The sequence below is a fragment of the Populus alba genome, chromosome 10, assembly GCF_005239225.2.
Source record: "Populus alba chromosome 10, ASM523922v2, whole genome shotgun sequence".
Taxonomy (NCBI): Eukaryota; Viridiplantae; Streptophyta; class Magnoliopsida; order Malpighiales; family Salicaceae; genus Populus; species Populus alba.
In genome coordinates, this window is record NC_133293.1 from 10,416,911 (window position 1) to 10,437,748 (window position 20,838).

General features: G+C 33.0%; 1 protein-coding gene and 1 pseudogene across 1 annotated transcript; both read right to left on the reverse strand.

Annotated features, from left to right (window-relative positions):
- Positions 1 to 766: 766 nt before the first annotated feature.
- LOC118061570 (ethylene-responsive transcription factor ERF020) lies at positions 767 to 2,104 on the reverse strand. The gene has a single exon (XM_035075045.2). It carries the CDS (start codon positions 1,791 to 1,793, stop codon positions 1,242 to 1,244), a length of 552 nt encoding a protein of 183 aa, XP_034930936.1. The 5' UTR covers positions 1,794 to 2,104; the 3' UTR covers positions 767 to 1,241.
- Positions 2,105 to 8,866: 6,762 nt separating this feature from the next.
- The window catches only part of LOC140956025 (uncharacterized), a 29,331-nt pseudogene continuing 17,359 nt past the window's right edge, over positions 8,867 to 20,838 (reverse strand).

A 20,838-nucleotide genomic window follows, 5' to 3' on the forward strand; every position in this document is an offset into this window, starting at 1 on the left:
CCAGTTCAGTGGATAAAATGCTTATTTAAAATTGTAATAATGATGACAATTTAAAGTGATTTTTATTTAAAATATATTAATTTGTTTTTATTTAATTTTTTTTTTCATATTAACACATCAAAATAATTAGAAAATATAATATTTTTTATTTTAAATATAAAAAATTAAAATTTTTCAAAACACCATGCAAAACCGCATCCCGATCACTCCCAAACTATTTAGCTTCAAGGACAAGATGGGTTCTCTCATATTTTTCAATCCAAAACTATAGAATCTGCGGTTCTATATCAAAAGCTTAAAATCTAGTTTTCCTTTCCTTTCTTTTATTCTCTATTTTGTAACTTTTGAGTTTTTTTTTTTAATTTTTTTCTAGTAGTAAACACAACTTTTATAACAACAGTTCTTCTAATAAAATAACTTTGGTATTTAATCACCACAACTACAATAAGCTATAATTTATAGAAATGAGCGGGCTTAAACTTAGGGTTAAGATTATCCAAGATTTCACTTATTAAACATATATATATATATAATATTTTAAGAACTTTTATTTATAAAACTCACATCATTCTTGAAACTATTCTGATTTAGAGTTGAGAAAATAATTATAATCACTGTCGCAACTAGAATCAAACACAGCTAAGAATGAAAATGTCAGAAATGCTAAGCATTGTTAAATCAAATCAAACACGGCTAAAGGCACGTAAGCATCGTTAAAGGGTTTGTCCATATGCATAAACAGTTCGTAATGTTACCATCTGTGGTGCGGTAATTTGAAGAATTCCCTCTCCGGTAAACCGTAAAACGAGGCGGTCGTCTTTGGTATGATGGAATTCTTGAATTATCCATCGCATCAGTCAAAAGTGTATATTTGCAGTCAATACATGACAAGACATAAACTTGCCTATTTTTTACTCATGAAGAAACGTCCATCCTAGTGGGTTGGAAATTTGAAACCACGACGAATCAAAAGCAGTCTGCAGCTATTGTCAGCTGTTGTTTTACAGCCATGCTAAACCTTGATGATTTAATTTCCCCGTCTACCTTTCTTGAAGATCTTGATATATATAAGAAGTTGATTATGACAGAAACTAGAAAAAATGTAGCTAGCCGGCGTAATGTATCACACCGCTATCTCATAACCTTCCGATTTCCATTTTAATGATATATCACTGGGTATACATATATACACACACACACACTTGAATTAGATCACATAAAACATGGTCTCAAAGCCTAAACTAAATGAGATAATCTTCAATGGAGATGTTTAAATCGTCCCCTACTATCGTTCCGATGTTGTTTTCTTGCCAATTCTCGCAACGATTACTGCTACCATCTCCACCACCTGCTGCAGGTTCCCATAACTGTGTCTCTAGCCCGTGATTAATCGCAGGATTCTCAGGTCCGACATTGACCTCGTTTTGGAGCGACCTGTTCAGTATCATTTGAGCATCGATTGCCATCCCGGCATCCGACGCAGCTTTCTGTATGGACTTGGGTGACATGTCTTCCCTTACACTTGCAGGCAACATTAGGGGGAAATTCAGACTCTCTAACGAAGAAGGTCCACGTAAACAATAAGAAGCTATGTCATGAGCCACCGCAGCTGCCTCGGGTGTAGAATAAGAACCTAACCAAAGTCGTTCTTGCTTCCCAGGAATCCTTATTTCAGACACCCACTTGCCCCATTTTCGCCGTCTTGTTCCCTTGAATTTCCTTTGAGCTGCACTCGCTCCGCTTTCTTGATCTACTATCCTGCTGCCGCCGCCGCTGCCGCTGCTACCACTCATCCTTTCCTTTCCTTTGATTCTCTGTGGGTTTTACACGTATTTGTGAGCACTTCAAACTTCCTTGAAACGCTCAAGAGTCAAGAGAGCCTGTAAGATAAAGAGACGCTGGAGTCCTTATATAGGTTGAGGAAGTACGAAGTCAAAGCCAAAAATATAATACCTAATCTAAAGTCAAAATCCTCAAAGGTCAAAGTGATGATAAACTATATTTTGTTTCTAGGCTTACAAGTGGGCGTTGCTTTTGAAGCTTCTGCAGATCCAAGTTGGGCGACAGGAAGGTGGACTGGACATTTGGAGAGAAACATGAGGCTCTGGTAATTTTAGGGATTAGAGGATCTTACTTGGTCTTCGGCTAAAAAACGTGTTGATGAACTTTAAATCTACCCGCCCACAAAGCAATATCAGGACAGGTCGATGAGATTAGACTTTAAACCCACGCGTACAGCCTAATTGCGTCGCAAATGACGTCATTTCTGAGTCAACCATTGTCTCCATTTTGAAGGAATCAGAAGGAGTTCGACGGATCCATGAATTATACTAAACCCGTTTTAATTTCTTATGCATCTTTTTTTTTTTTTAATAGGATTCAGATGTTTTTCTGCTCTGGATTCTATTGTTAATTTTAAATTTAATTACTTGAATTAAATAAAAAATAAAAAGCAAAGATTTAAGTTACATGTACTCTATATGTGTTAGGGGTGAGCAAAAAAACTAAAAAATTAATTAAACAAAAAAAACCGGAAAAACATAACTGAAAAAATCGAACCATAAAAAAAACTTATTAAATATGTTAGAATTTTGAAAAAGCCGATTGGTTCGGTTCCGTTTTGGTTTTATAAGTCTGAAATCGAAAAAATTAAACCGAACCGAACCCAAATTGAAAAAAAGAGAACAAACCGAGTCAAATCGGAAAAACTGAGTCAAAACCGATCCAAACCAAAAAAACCGGGCCAAACCAGAAAAAACTGAGCCAAAATCGAGTCAACCAAAAAAATCGAGTCAACCAACAAAATCGAGTCAAACCGGAAAACCGAGCCAAACTGGTTCGAATCGGTTTTTTTAAAAAAAAACCAAACCAAATCGAACCGAAAAATCAGTTTTGATTTAGTTGTTTTTTTTAAAAAATTTGATTTGATTGTTTTTTTTAATAAAAATTAAATTGAACAAAAAATAATCAACCCGTTTATCTTGTTTTCAATTTTAGATATTAAGCAAAAAGATTATGAAAACAAGATATGATGGTTGTTGAATAATTAACTATTTATTGTCACAGGGATATTATCCTCAAATCAAATCAGTGCATCAAATTTTTTAGGGTAAACGATATATTTACCCTTATAGAATTATCAATATTTTACTCTCATACTTTTATAGTCTAGATTTTTCAATGTTACCCTCGAAATTCTAATATTTCCTTTGCCCTTTACTACTACTACCTAGCTAAATAAAAACTAATTTAATCATGTAGAAGGTGCCCAATGATAAAAGTTTGGAATCTTTGTGGTCTCAGATTTGAGCCATATAGTTGCTCATATGATGACCACCAGAGACTTACATGATTGTTAACTTTAAGACCCGTAGGATTAGTCGAGATACACGCAAGCTAACCCGCACACCTACGTTAATTAAAAAAAAACTAATTTCTCTTACATTTTATTATTTTTGACTTTTCTATCATTTATTTTTCCTCTCAAGTCAAAGTCAAAGTCAATATATATATATATATAAAGAGTACTTAGAAACCTAAAATTACACATTAATGGAGGGTAAAATATAGAAATTTCAAACTATAAGAATAGACATGAAGTATTTATGAATTGATAGGGACAAAATGAAAGCTTCCGGATTGTTCCCCACAGAAACAGCATTGCTCAACCAGTTCCTCTTCCTCAAGCTCAAGTCAACCCATTACCCTTTAATGGAGGTTGGTTGACAAGCACCGTCTAATTTGCTAGCTCTTGTCTATCACGTGATATTATTAATGCTTTAATTTTTATTTTTTTTTATAAAAAAATCAAATCAGGACTCCAAACTCATACGATAATTTCAAGTAAGCCTGAATTTATATTCCTAGTTTTCAATTATTTCAATGTAGAACTAACTAGCCACTAAATTGAAAAACAAAACCTTTGTACTTCAATTAATCTATGAATAAAATAAGTAAACTTAAAAGAGATAGAGATAAGCAAAAGCACATTTACAACAAAATAGTCCCTAATATGATAAAGTTGACACATGTGCCCCTGTTAGTATTTTTGCTAGATCTGAGTACAAAAGCCAACAGCATATGGAAAAATTTGCCAAATTTACAAAAGCTAGTAACAATTGAGCATTAAGGTTTGATGGTCAGTTAGTTAGGATCTTGATTGAAGAAATACAAAGCCAAGACTTAAATTGTAAAACACACAAGACTTTAGGGACTGGTATTGGTTTAATCAAGGAGTCAAATAAAAAATTTAAAAGTTTTTTGGTTAATTAAAGGGTGAATTTGCATAAACCAGAAATCAAATACTAAAAAGGAAAAGATGCTGAACTTTAGAGTTGGTAATTGAATTTGACAATGATTAAATTCCATAAAATTAAAAGTCAAAGAGTAATTAATGTTGCTTGAATGTTTGGAAGATATTTAAATAATGGTTTTTTTTATGAAATACTAGGGAGTGCTAATTAATACCTTCCTTTAAACAACTAATTTTTTATTTAAAATTTTTTAAAACCAAATAGTATTTATAGTAATAATAATATTAGATGCCAGCATATTATCCAATAAAAGGCCTTTCAACCCATACAGGAAGGGTCGATACGACATCGTGTTATCGTGAAAAATACAGTAAAAAGATATTTGAATTAAAGATTTCTTAAAGAAAAGGACCTTAATATTGATTAATTAAGCTACAACTCGTTAACATACCTTCGCACACACACTTTTCATTATGTTATATATTTTTCTAAATATTCGAACTTAATTAAACATCATCTTTTAACAAATGAAAATCCTTCCAAGATCACATCGAATGATGGAAATGTACACACAACACAGTGACTTTGCAAAATAATTTTGTTTCAATGAAAAATAAATGTGCAGGATTTTTCAATATATTTTTTAACAAAATAATCCTAATAATAATAAATAAAATTGATGTAAACATTTAAATAAATAAATTGAAAATTATATATTGTCAATAAATGAAAAAAGGAAAAGAAAGTGTTAATGATAATCAAATATTAAATTAAAAAATTAAAAAAATAGATATAAATCAAGATGTTTGATCTCTCAATACAGATCATGAATTGATTGTATTTAATAACTTTATTTTTTAAAATTATTTTATTTATTTAATTAATCAAATAATAATAGAAAATAGATACATACATGAAAATAATTAAATAAAATTTAAGATAAAAAAAATATTATACAAGGTTGTAAAAAACAAATACCTACTAATATTAGAAAACATTTGAAAGCTGAGTAAGAATTAAATAATATTTAACAAAAACACTTACATTAAAAAGTTAAAAAATAGATATGCATCTAGAAATATGGTTTCTGAACACGAGCCATAATGATAAGAAAAAAACATGCATAGAAAAACATATAGAGTCTAACGTATATATGTAAAAGGAAAATAAATGACTAAAAAGTACCTTTTTATATGATTTTGAGATTGGCCATGTAATTTCTTATTGTTTTACACTTTGATACATTTTTATTAGAAATTTTATAAATTTTAAGAAATTGGTCATAGCAACACTTAAAAAAAAAGTTTGAGGACACACTTAATATTTTCTTTTGTGATTTTATGAATTGCTATAATAATTTAGCTAGTGTTTTAGTATATTTTGTAATGTAATTGTAATAATAATAATAAATCCAAATTCATCATACAAAAAATAACACACGAGGGCACAAATTCATTCAAATACATTTTATTCTATAAAGGGTAAAGAGTAGGACAAGAATAAACCAATAATTACAGATGATGGATTTTTATAATACGATTAATCATACCCACAGATAAAAGCACTAATTAATATACTTAATCACGTCAGCACCCCCACTAATTAATATATTAATATTTAAATATAGTCATTCAATATCAGTCAAACTAATTATTTAAAATTTTAATAAAACCACTAGAATTCTCTAGAATCAAAACCATTGGACAGCTTGAAACTTCGATCGATGATCTGGTTGGTAGAGAATAATACGAGATTTGAACTTGAAAATTAGAGTCTTAATTTCATCAATCAATTTGGCAGCAGAGCGTTCACCGGCCTAATTTTTTCTTGTTGTTTTTTTTTTTTATTCATCTGCATATGAATGATTAAGAGAATTGACTCTTTGGAGTCAAAGGAGTTCAATTTTGGTTACGGGCGAATGTTCTAACGTTTTATTTCAGGTTCATTTGGTCTGAAGAAGTCTGGTTCATGTTTTAAGCTCTGATCCTTCCTTTGACTTGCTTAATTTCTTACCTTGTTGCCCAACTTGCAAAATTTAAGGGAAATGGTACGCTCGAACACATCCAGCATAGATTTCTTAGTCCTAAACTTTTATGATTATGCAAATAAGTCCTTCAATAAATGGATAAGAAACTTTACGGATCTTATAGCGTTGTTGCCCACGCAGAAGCCAGTAAAATCGCATCGTTATGAGTTCAAATTGGAAAAGTAGTTTTAGCCACCGCATTCCATTAAAATTTATTTATTATTTTATATTTTAAATTATTATTGATATTAAAAATAATTTTAAAAAAATAAAAAATTTTAATTATTTTTTAAAAAACTTTAAAAAATAACTGTAACTGTATTTCTAAATAGGATCGAAGAGTATAAATTTGCACAATCCAAAGCCAACACTCTTTGATGTTTGATAAAGGTCTTCATATGAAGTAAATTAATGTGATAATAATAGAAAATATGATAAATGGGAATCGTAAATAAAAACGAAGAAAACACTCTTTGATGTGAATCCATACCAACACTCCTTAAATTATCGGTTATTTGGAACGAAGACTCTCTCTTTTCTTATTTGGATCAACATGCACCTTCTTTAGTATATATATATTAAACTATTAATAGATCACTTTTGTTACATTCCATCCTTTTTTTTAAAAAAAATATTAAAATCTCACTTGCTCAAGCCTAAATGTGTAAAGACTCCTTCGACTATCGATTATTCTGAGTGACACCCCTTATATTTTTTTCTTTTAATTTTTGTATGTGAATTATCATATGCTTGCATTAAAACCCCTCTTGTCATCCTTATCCTTGGGACTTCACCTTTGTGACCACTAAATCAAATCAAAAGACGACTAAAACAAAACTTTCAACCTCCCAAAAACCATTCTTATACTCCAATCAAACTCATACACATATTAACAGTTCTTAGGCTTGAAATTATAGTAAAAATATAAAATTGAAAGATAGGAGAATGCAAAAAATATAGCTAACCCAATATTAATGATCATTTTTTTTTTTGGAATTTTTTTTTTATTTTCTCTTTCTTTTAGCCCCTAAATTAGAGAGATGAGAGAGAAACTAGCCTAGAAATGGCAAGGAGCGAGAAAGTGGTTGGTTTGACTTCTTTTCAATGATGAAACTTGTAGTTTTTGATGTAAAAGGGTTTCATTCGTTAACGATAATTCGATTGTTGTGTGTTTTGTTTATAAACATGCCTAAAAAATTGATTGGGTTTCGTCTTGATTTTTTTTCTTTTGTTGATTTTTATTTTTAGCTAATTTTGGGGTGTTTTTGAGTTATTCAATGGTTTATAGTGATTTGTATGGTGTATATTAAGTGTTTTTAGATAAAGATGAGTTGAAAAATAAATTTTCACCCAAAAAACCCTCAAATTTCAAGCTGCTATAGTTGTGGTGGGATTTTGAGTAGTAGCAAGTGACATGTCTCCTATTACTATTTTTATTAAGATAAAAAAAAAGGTGAATGATAAGGGAAAAACAACCAAGGCCCAAATGTGTTGAACTTGCCTGAGGCTCGTATGCCTGAGTGATTTTTTTTTTTTTTTTTTTAATATGGCTAAGGTGTGCTAGGCCACTCAGGCTCACACATATATATGAGTTTTTTTTTTTTTTGGGTTTTGGGTTTTTGATTTTTATTTTATCTTTTAATGTTGGTTTTTTTTTTAATTAAAATACTTTACTATTTTTTTTTTATTATTTATCATTCAATATTTGATTGTTTTGTATGAATTTTCATATTTTTTTTATCATAAAATAAAATTTTAATTGAATGTAGTGGAGTTTATGATCCGAATCATGAGTTTAACATGTTAACTCAAGTTAACTTGGACTATTTTTTTTTCCCTTTGAATCTGTCAAGATGATAAAGTCATGTTCATTCAACTTCTACATGATTTAATTTAAACCCAAGTTAGTCAAAGAGCTAGATTATAGTTTTTAAATTTACCCCACTATTTTGAGTTTAATAATAATATCAAAAATATTTCTGTGACTTAAATATTGAGTTTTTATGTTTAAAACTTGTTCGATCCAACACGTAATATAGCACTAAAAATAATCTAGTAATCAAGGACTAAAACTGGAAGTTAGGTTAAAATGTGCTTGTATTGGCTAAAAAATTAGGCACTGTTTTTAATTTAATATTAGAGCTTGGAGCCTGTAGCTAGAGAAATATATTAAAGACAAAAACAAGAACCCAATCTTATGCCTTAAGTTAATGTCGAATTAATTATTCTCTTTTTTCACTTCAAAAAAAAACATAAGACAAATAAAACTTGTACACTTGTGATAACTCACAGCTTTATGTTTTTTTTTTTAAATGAAAAAAGAGTTATACTTCTCAAGCATTTGATCCCTTTGTCAAATAAAAAATATGACAAATTTGACATTTGGAAATGCAAACTTTTAACTGGTGATCGAACGATGGTGATTGGCTAATTATTGCACAGCATTTCATATTGTAGTGAAATACGTACAGTTTGATAGTAGGGGGGAAAAAGAGCCACTGAAAATGGTTACAATCTCTGAAAAACAAGCAATATATGATGTTTTTCTATATTTTTCTTCAAATTTATTTATTCTTTTATTATAGGACTAAATTGCTAAGAGGTTTCATACACCATTAAACAGTTTTACCAATAGATTCGGTCCGTCAGTGTGAGGCACACGAACCGTCGGTAAAAACATTACCGACAATCTCACCAACGGAATATGTTCGTTGGAATTTGGATTGTCAGTAATTTCCCATTCCGTAGCCAATTTTGTTGGTAATAAAAAAAACCAAACACTGACGGACCACCAACGGTATTATAGATGGCGAAGCACGCCAAAAAACAATTACCCGCGAGAATTTTATCGACCGAAAAAGTCCGTCTGTGTTTCTAACGGTGTTTACCGATGGACCATCTGTTGGTGATTGTGTCATGGACGGTAAATATTTCAGAACTTCCTGTCAAATACCGACAAAATATATTCGTCGGTAATAGTAATGGAAATTACCGACGGAATATATCTGTCGGTGATTGTGGCATGGGCGGTAATTTTTTCGCAACTTTCAGTAAAATACCGACGGCATGTTTCCGTTTGGAAATCTGTCGGTATTTATTTAAAATACAAAAAAATATTATTTATTAAATTGGAAAAAACTTAATAACCAAATGAATTTGTTTTAAACATTAAAAATGTAAAAATAATGTTAAATAATATTCATCCAAATATTCATTACAAATTTAATGTTTTAAAAAACAAAAATAAACTAAAATAGTGGCAGAGCTGGAGGAGGAGGAGGAGGCTGGTTGTTGCCGGGACCATACGGCCAAAAGGGAGCACATGGATAATCACCCATCTTTGATCTAATCTCCATAACCATTTGACGGATCAGATCATAATTCGTCGAGAGGCGTTGATATTGCTGTTTCATTGCTATAAACTCCTCTGACTGGGTGCTTGATACTAATGGAGAGCTCCCAACAGTTGAGATACTATGGGCCAAAAGCAAGTTTTCAGCCGTAGTGTTGGAAAGTTTGTAAACCTGATCCACCAGACGATCCAACCTCCATCCACAAATCCGGATCGTCCCAATATCTCTTCCTCAACCAGCTATTATAGGTCTCCTGATTTTTTTTTTTAAATCATCATATTCAATTCAAGAAAACAATAACATACGAAATAAAATGATTGGAGGAACATACCACGAAGTGCTGGGCACGATTGTCCATGTACTGTTGCGCCCCTTTTTGGTGGTTTTGACTCCGCACGTGCGTCTCTACAAATAGCTCCATTGGACCAGCTCGCGTCCAAGAGACGTAGCCTATAAAAAAAAAAAAGTTGCAAGTTAAATATATTTATAAACAACAACAAATTAATTAACAATATATTTTATTTAAATTAATCTTACCATCCACTTCACATGTGCGTTAAACGGGATGGAGTTGCCGGTGTGTGTGGTCACCAAACCATGAATTTGCCGATTCTGGTTGTCGACTCCGGATTGTGAACGCCGTGAGAATCGCTCAGACGTAACATGCTCAATGTATGTCTCCCATATATCTCTTGAGATGACTGGCGGTTTGAATTCCTAGCAAACCGCCACCTCATTCCATCATTCAAGACGGTTGTAGGATTTACTTTTCGTCTTTTAGTTTCAACATAAAATCACACAACATACTTCATAGTAACTAATTAGAATTTAGAACATAAAATTAAAAATTAAAAATACATATTACTTTCGATGTTACCTAGTTGCCGCGTGATTCTCCCATACCCTCCTGACAACATTGTTGTTCGCACTATCCCAATCAAATTTATGCTGTGTATATAAATAATTCATTTAAAATAAAAATATTACAAGATATAAAATTATAAAAATTATTTATTAAAAGTAAACTGGAAATTAAAAATTTACACCTACCTGAAATCGTCAAAACCAGACATCAATATTAGGTCTCCACTTAGAATGTCTGGAGACCTGAGTCCATTGAAACAATGGAATCTCCATCGACGATTTAAATGCCGATGTTATTGTCCTGCAGTCTCAATGTTTGTGAACCTAAAATTAAATAAAATAAAATATTAATTAGTTGTTTATAAATTATGTTATATATATATATATATATATATATATATATAAAGCTAATACCTAAACAAACTTCCATTGAGAGGTCATCCTTTCACTGTGCCAGGTACTTATGGGTGAATTGACCTCGCTGTGAAGGCACACTCTTTGCACTGTGAAACCATGCTAGAAGAAATTAACCACAATCCAATTGGACTCCAAAAACATCATATATAGAACCTAACATCTAAATAAATTCAATCATTTAATAATTACACAAATATTGCAAAATCAACTCTATACAACCTAATATCTATAGAAATTCAACATCTATATTTTTTCAACTAACATCAATACAAATTCATGAATAACAATTAAAATTAATCAAAATAATAAACAACATGACAAACAATAATATCCTAAAATTAAGATAAACTAATTAACATTTAATTATATATTTCAATTAACATTTAAAACATAAATTCAACAATTACAATTATTACAAAACAAACAATAATATCCTAAAATTAAAATAAACTAATTAAATTTAATTCTATATTTCAATTAATATTTAAAACATAAATTCAACAATTACAATTATTACAAAACATACAATAATATCCTAAAATTAAGATAAACTAATTAAATTTAATTCTATATTTCAATTAACATTTAAAACATAAATTCAACAATAACATTTATGGCAATACAAACAATAATATTATAAAATTAATAAATAAAAAGAAAAAAACCAAAGAACACTACACAAAACAAAAAAACACTACATAAATTCAAAATAAATTTAGGAATAAAAAATGCTTACCTTAATAGTGTGTTGATTTGAATATTTTATCTACAAACAATACACAAAACAAAGAACACCAAAAAATAATCATAATTAAAAATAAAAAAAAAAAAATTACAAAGATAAATAAAGAAGAATACATACCTTTTAATATGCTAGAACTAGCACCAAAAGAACACAATCTCTTGCAAAAAACGTAATATAAACAGAGAGGAGAAGAGAAATAGAGATGAAGCATTGGAGAAAAAATGAACTCGAAGTTGGGGGGGGGGGAGGGATTTATATTGCAATTTTTCCGTCGGAATTACCAACGGACATTTATTATTGCGGTGGCATTAAATTTTGTCGATAATATCTGTCGATAATTAATTGATATCTGCACCAAAAAATTCAAAAATCCCGCCAAACTTTTTGGTCCGTCGGAAATCTGTCGGTAACCACTTGTCAGAGCATGAGTGTCTTGGGTTTGCTGCGTCCTTTGATGAATCCGTTGGTAAATGTGCCAACCGACTTGATGCTTTGACAAGCGCGCGCTTCGGCAGGTGTGCTACCTGTCGGTGAATCTGTTGCTGGTAATGGCAGGGGCTGTAATTTTTTTGCACCTCTCGATCAAATTCCAATGGGTGCCAGTTCATCAGTGAGAGTGGCAAAATTCTATAATTTTTTTTGCAACTCTCAATCAAATACTGACGAGTGCCAATCCATTGGTATAGCCGTCGGAGATAGTGGAAAAATTCTGTAATTTTTTTGCAACTCTCGGTCAAATACCGATGGGTGCCAGTCTATCGGTGATAGTGGAAAAATTTTGTAATTTTTTTGCAACTCTCATCCAGGTGCCAGTTCGTCGGTAATCCGTCGATGAAACTGTCAATATTTTTGTAGCTCCTCCATGTAATTTTGTCTATCCTCCTGCACTGACAATTAAATAAGAATAAATATTTCATGTTCCAAAATATCATCCTTAATATTACATTATAAAAATTAGGCTTTACAACATGTTTAGTCAGAATTTTCATCTTCATCCTCAATTGAATTGTTATCATCAGCTTCATCACAGTCTTCAATGTGGTTATCATTTTCTTCATCAACATTTTCTAGTCCATTAGAGTTGAAAACAACATTCAAGTCCTCTGCATCAACATCGATAAGACTATCATAAAAAACACGAAAATTCAAATTTTCTTCTAAGTCAATCGAAGGAGCAACTTGGTATGGTTCAACCAACTCACTAGCTGGAAAGACTTCATCTATCACACTTGTGTCTTCGTTCTCATCCTGAACAATCTCGACATGACCCCTGAGTTTGATTTTTAAAATGGATAACCAATCAACTCTTGATCGGTCCCTTATAAAAGAAGGGGTGTATGTGTAATAAACTTGATGGCATTGCTTTGCGAAAACAAAGACGTCATTTACGTTGTAGTGTCTAGCTTTTGAGTTGATTTCAATGAGACCATAGTGAGGATGTACTCTGATTTCTCTGTCAGTTGTGTTATACCAATAACATTTAAATAAAAACACTCTATTCTGCTCGCTATGATATTGCAGTTCGATGACCTCTTCCAATCTACCATAGTAGTCAACTTCAAACTCACTAGAAGTCGGTCCTTTAATACAAACACCGCTGTTGTATGTCTTTCTTTCCATACCCGTATTCTTCAATATGAAAGACATATTCATTGAAAAAATACCCATTATAGCACTTGACTTTTCTTTCAGGGCTTAAACTTAGTAAGGACAATGAAATAACAACACTACCTCCTATTTGATAAACTTTGTATATTAAATACAACTATAATCAATAAATGGATATTATGTAATATCGATGTACAATTACTTACATTGCAAGAGATAATGAATTTGTGATAGGACTTACATGTGTTATAAACCCCGTGGCAAATTGTTCATCTTGTAATTGAAAGATCTGGGATTCGGTCAGCTATGAGTTATTGGATAATAAGTATCGTCGATGTTACCTATAAGGTTGTCCAAATTATATGAGTTTATGGTATCACAAAACATAAATAGTACACTCTTGACAAAGTTTAAGTTGAACATCTACTTACTTAATAAAAGGTCTTAGCTCATCACAGTTAAATAAGACATAATTGTGTGCTTGTTTGAACTCTATTTTAGACAAATATCTTCCCCTCACAACATTTTTAGGTGTTGGTCGTCCAGGATTGGAGAATAGTGACAAGTTCCCACTTGAAGACACTTCACCACCATCATCATGCCATGAAACATGGTTGATCCTCGATCTTAAATGAGGTTCAAAATAGTATGAGATAAATGTTGAGATCTCCTCAACAATATAGGCCTCATATATTGACGCCTGAACATGCGCCTTATTCTTAACTTTTTTTTTTTTTTTTTTTAAGATTGAACAAGTACTTGCATATATATAAATATATAGAATTAATAAAAAATTATCAATTAAAAAAAAGTTTAATTATGAATAACATAGCAACTATAATATCTAACCTCTCGAATGGATACATCCATCTGTACTGGACCGGTCCTCCAACTTTTACCTCAAACGGTAAATATATGGGAAGATGCTCCATTGAGTTAAAAAATAATGGAGGGAATATCATCTCAAGTTTACATAATGTCTCGATGATATTCGTTTCAAGCCTTTCAATGTGATCAACATTCAACTTACTGGAGCATATATCTCTGAAGAAATGATTGATCTTCATTAGTGCAACCCATATTCCCTTTAGCAACAAATCACGAAAAGCTAATGGGATGAGTGTTTGCATAAACATATGGTAGTCATGACTCTTCATTCCATATAATATGCATTCCTCTATATTAACTAGCCTTGATATGTTCGAGGAATGTCCATTGGGAAAACGCAGATTCTTAAGCCATTTGTAGACTAGTAGTCGTGCATTTTTATCTAACACGAAGCTTGTTCTTGGTTTTGCGACCCGTGACCCATCACAAATCAACTCCATTTTTTTACGGTCACAGAACAACGCTACATCCAATCTAGCCTTGATGTTGTCCTTTATCTTCCCCTTCACAACCATGACGGTGTTGAAAATGTTCTCAAACACGTTCTTTTCAATGTGCATGATGTCAAGGATATGGCAAAGAAGATTGGTCTTCCAATAAGGAAGCTCCCAAAAGATACTTTGCTTTACCCAATTATAGGTCAAACCAAAACCAATAAACTTCTGCTTACCTGATTGGAGACCAAACACAATGTCACCGTACTTTGACACAACATCAAGCAATTCTTCACCTAAAAGACGCGGGGGTGCAACATCCTTTTCAACTCTGCTAACAAAGAAATCCCTTTTGTTCTGATGTGTCGTGAATGATTCAAAATCAGCAACAATGATTCTAACAAAAAATTGATGAAGGATGGGTCTGGTTGTGTTGTCTTTCTTTTGGTATTTAAGCTGGATTATAGTGATTTTAAGGTAAATAAAATGGAGGATAGACTAGAATAATACTTTGATAAGTCGATCTGGACGCCACAAAGATCAATCTAGGATTTCAACGCCACACTTTTTGTGATTGAAGAGTGATAAGTCAGGGAGGGTTCTTCACAAAATCAATTTGGAAGAACAACTCTTAATTCTCTGAATTAAGTTTCAAATCTTGGCCACAAGTGTTTATTATATATTCTAATACTATATTTATAATTGGAACATCCCTCCAAAGTTAGGAAAATTCAACATGACAGAACTCAGGAAAATTCAACATGACAGAACTCAAGCCTAAAAACTAAGCTTTTAATAAAGTAACTAGACAAATTTAACTAACACACATTTTTTTTTACCTTTTTGAAACATAAGCAGACCAAATTTAAAATAGCTATAACCTTTTACACAAAAGTCCAATGCAATCATGGTTGGACAATCTAGAAAGATCACGATCTGAACTTGAATTTCACCTAAATAAGTCTTGTTATCACATGCAATGAATGACTTTAAATTCGGGTTCAAATCCATCTACTGTTCTGACCGTAAACAACATCAATTCCTTCACTTATTTGCATTATCTATCCAAATTCAAGTAGCCCAGTATCAAAAGAACCATTAAGGGCTTTCCCATCTCCAAGTTCCAATTATAGGCAAATAAACACCCTTAAACTAATTTCAAACTGATTGTTAATTTTTAACTCCGACGCAGCTTCAATCATTCCAATGAGATTCTTCAAGGCCTGTTATAGTTGTTTCGCTCTCGCTCTTGTCATTGGACCATCTGAATCCTCTTGCATATTAGATTCAGCTTTATGAGATGGATTATAATTCTCATGATGCACATCATCAACCTTGGGTTGATAATGATTTGTCCTTAAATCAGAATCGTCATCATCATTCAAGTATGGAGTCAAGTCTTTCACATTAAAAGTAGCTGATACGTTGTAATCACCAGGAAGATCTACCTTATACGCATTGTTATTCACCTTCTTTATAATCCAAAATGGACCATCAGCTCTTGGCATCAACTTGGAGTTACGTTTGCTTGGAAATTTGCCCTTACTAATATGAATCCAAACAAGATCTCTAGGTTCAAACCTAACCATCTTTCGCCACTTGTTAGCTTGTTTAGCATACTTTGTCGTTTTCTCCTTAATATGTAAACGAACCTGCTCATGTAGTTTCTTCATCAATTCTGCCTTTCTAATTCCATCCATAGATGTCCTCTCATCAATTGGAATATGAAAAAGATCAATAGGAACACAAGGATTAAAGCCATACACAACCTCAAATGGTGAAAATTTTGTAGCCCCATGCACACTACGATTATATTCAAACTCTACAATAGGCAAACAAGTATCCCAACTCTTCAAATTCTTATGTATGACAGCCGTAACAAAGAAGATAAAGTTTGCTTTAGTACCTTAGTTTGTCCATCAGTTTCTGGATGACATGTCGTACTGAAAAGTAACTTCGTTCCAAGTTTCCTCCAAAGAGTCTTCCAAAAGTGGCTTAAGAACTTTGTATCATGATCAAAGACAATGCTTTTAGGAACTCCATGCAAACAAACAATCTCTTGAAAGAACAAATCAACAACATGTACTGCATCGTCAGTTTTGTTATAAGGAATGAAATGGGATATTTTGGAGAATCGATCAACCACCACCATTACTGAATCCTTCCCACATTGTGTTCTTGGTAATCTAAGTACAAAGTCCATGATAATATCCATCCATGGCTGCTCTGAAATAGGTAGTGGCATATATAGTCCATACACATTCTCTTTACCCTTAGTTCTCTTGCAAATAGCACATCTTTTGATCACCTTGTGTACATTCCGTAACATACTGGGAAAAAAAAAAGTTCTTTCAATAGCTCATAAGTCTTCTTCTCTCCAAAATGACCACTAAGACCACCACTATGAGCCTCTTGCACAAGCAACTCCCGTAACGAACCTGAAGGAATACACATCCTATTTTGAACAAGTAACCTTTATGCATAAAGAACCATCACAAGCTCTCTTTGCACATTCGACAACCACATTAGCAAAGTAGGAATCATTGGCATACTGATCCTTTACTTGTTCAAAACCCATCAGCCTTGCATTCAACATAGAGATCAGTGCATACCTCCTAGAAAGAGCATCAATAACCACATTAACTTGCCCTTTCTTGTACTTTATGACATAAGGAAATAACTCCATGAACTCCACCCATTTAGCGTGTCTTCGATTTAGCTTGCTTTGCCCTTTAAGATACTTCAAGGATTCATGATCAATATGTATAACGAATTCTTTAGGCAACAAGTAGTGCTGCCATACCTCCAGAGCCCGAATCAAAGCATATAACTCCTTGTTGTAAATAGAGTAGTTCAAACGTGCTCCATTTAACTTTTCACTAAAGAATGCAATCGACCTCTTTTCTTGCATAAAAAAAACCCTAATTCCAACTCTGGAAGCATCGCACTCTATTTCAAATATTTTAGCAAAGTCTGGAAGTGCTAAAACTGAAGCAGTACATAACTTTTCCTTAATTAGCTCAAAAGCTTTCTACGCATCTTCACTCCATCTAAACTCTTTCCCTTTTTTCAAGCATTTTGTCATAGGAGCAATAATAGAGTTGAAGTTTTTCACAAATCGCCTGTAGAAAGAAGCTAAACCATGGAAACTCCTCACATCAGCGATACTAGCAGGTTTTGGCCAGTCTTGAATTGCTTCAATTTTCTCCCCATCAACTCTAACTCCCCTACTAGAGATAATATATCGAAGAAACATGACACTTTCTTTACAGAAGTAACACTTTGTGAGTTTCCCATACAACTTAGAATCTTGCAAAGTCTCAAACACAACTCTAAGATGCTTCACATGATTATTAAAGGTCTTGCTATACACCAAAATGTCGTCAAAATATACTACAATAAATAGCCCAATATACTTCCTCAAAACATGATTCATAAGCCTCATAAATGTACTAGGAGCATTAGATAACCCAAACGATATTACCATCCATTCATATAACCCCTGATTAGTTTTAAATGTTGTTTTCCATTCATCTCCCTCTTTCATTCTAATTTGGTGATAGCCACTCATCAAATTAACTTTAGAAAACAATGCAACACCATGCAACTCATCAAGGAAATCATCAAGTCTGGGTATGGGAAATCGATACTTAACTATTATTTTGTTGATAGCGTGACTGTCCATACACATCTTCATGGTACCATCTTTCTTCAGTACAAGCAACGTAGGTATGGAACATGGACTAAGTGATTCCTGCACATAGCTTTTCTCTAAGAGCTCATTCACCTGCCTTTAAATCTCTTTTGCTTCCTCTGGATTACATCTGTATGCTGGTCTATTAGGAAGTGAAGCTCCCGACACCAAATAAATTTAATGTTAAATTCCACGAATAGGTGGTAACCCTTTAGGTAATTCATCTGAAAACACATCTTTAAATTCTTTAAGTAATTCCTTAATTTGTCTTGGCAAGTCTAATCCTTTTACTTATAGCTTTTCTCTAAGAGCTCATTCACCTGCCTTTAAATCTCTTTTGCTTCCTCTGGATTACATCTGTATGCTAGTCTATTAGGAAGTGAAGCTCCCGACACCAAATAAATTTAATGTTAAATTCCACGAATAGGTGGTAACCCTTTAGGTAATTCATCTGAAAACACATCTTTAAATTCTTTAAGTAATTCCTTAATTTGTCTTGGCAAGTCTAATCCTTTTACTTATAGCTTTTCTCTAAGAGCTCATTCACCTGCCTTTAAATCTCTTTTGCTTCCTCTGGATTACATCTGTATGCTGGTCTATTAGGAAGTGAAGCTCCCGACACCAAATCAATTTAATGTTAAATTCCACGAATAGGTGGTAACCCTTTAGGTAATTCATCTGAAAACACATCTTTAAATTCTTTAAGTAATTCCTTAATTTGTCTTGGCAAGTCTAATCCTTTTACTTGTAGTAATTGCTTTGCCCAGACCATGAAAACAATCCCTGTCGTGGCTAATGCTTGTTTGATGTCTTCTTTTTTGGCTAACAACAACCCCTTACGTGATGTCACCCCCTTTTGTTGGCTTCGTAATTGATCCGCTCTAACCTGTTGAGAACTCATTGGTAACAAGTTCACCTTCTTTCCATTCAACATAAAAGAATAAGTGTTCTTTTGTCCATTGTAGGTCACATCCTTATCAAACTGCCATGGACGACCTAGCAACAAATGGCTAGCTGACATTGGCGCAACGACACACAAAACCTCGTCGTGATAGGTTTTAATGGAAAAAGGTACACGGACTTGCTTTGTCACCCGAATCTCCCCATTCTCATTCATCCATTGCAAACTATATGGCTTGGGATATGGAAGGGTAGTTAAACCCAATTTCTCCACCAAGTTAGTTGACGCAACATTAGTGCAACTTCCATTATCAATGATCATCCCACACACCTTATCTCGAATCTGACATCTAGTATGAAAGATGTTCTCGGGATGCTCATCACTAACATCAATTTGTGCATTCAGAACTCATTGAACAACCAACAGATCTCCTTTCACTGGTTCGAAATCCTCTTCTTGTTCAGCCACTTGTAACTTATCTTCATCTTCAGTTTCAACCTCATCTCCACTGATCAGCTCTCCATGATCCCCATGCAAAATCATCACCCTTTTATTTGGATATTCCAAAGCAATGTGCCCATGTCATAAGCACTTGAAGCACTTGATGTCCCGAGACCTCATAGGATGTTGAGGTTCTGTCACCTTCTCCTTTCCCTTTAAAGAATCAGAACTGGTATTCCCCTTACTAAACTCCACCTTCTCATCTCGTTTAGGTGTGCTCTATGTTCGTGTAGGTGTAGAAACAGCCCTTGTAGTGCTTGACGTAGTTACACCAGTTCAGACACCTCCTTGTCTTTGCTGCCTCTCTACTCGGGTTGCAAGCTTTATAACTTCCTCAAGGAAGATGTACGGCTATAATTCAACAACATTAACTATATCCTTCCTCAACCCTCCAAGAAATCTAGCTATTGTTTGCTCTTGAGGTTCCATCAATTCACATCGAATCAGCAGCAACTCAAACTCTTTCACATACTCTTCCACGCTCAAAGATCCTTGTCGCAAAGTCTAAAGTCTGATGTATAGCTCCTGTTTATAGTAATCAGGAACAAATCTCTTCTTCATCACTCTTTTCATAGTTTCCCATGTTGTAATCCCCCCTTCTCCATCCCTTCTCCTCTAAATCTTTAAGTTTTCCCACCATAAAAAAGCATAATCCATAAACTCAAGTGCTTGCACTTCCTTTCTTCAGAATATTTATACCATTTAAACACCTTTTCAACCTTCTAAATCCACTCCAAGTATTCCTCGGGTGAACTACTTCCTCTAAACGGTGGAATCTTAAGTTTGAGACCATTAGGATGATTATAATTCTGCCTTCTTGGTCTGACCTTATCATCGACCTCATCATCCCTATTTGGATCTTCATTAGCTTTTATAATATCATTTCATGGCACCCAAAGTGCTTGCCTCTGTTGGGGTTGCAAATTATTTCTTTGCATCATTTGTATAAGGGTATTCAACTGTTTATGAATTCCAGTAATTTCATCCTGAATCTCAGCATGAGATCATTGTAATCCCATAACCTGTGCTTGTTCCAAACTTAACCCTCTTGGCAAATCTTCTTTATCTCCAGCCATAATTAAGTTTATCAACCTTAATTCCAACAAACCTTTCTTTTTCTTCTTGTTTTTTTTTTTGGCTCCTGCTTTAGATCA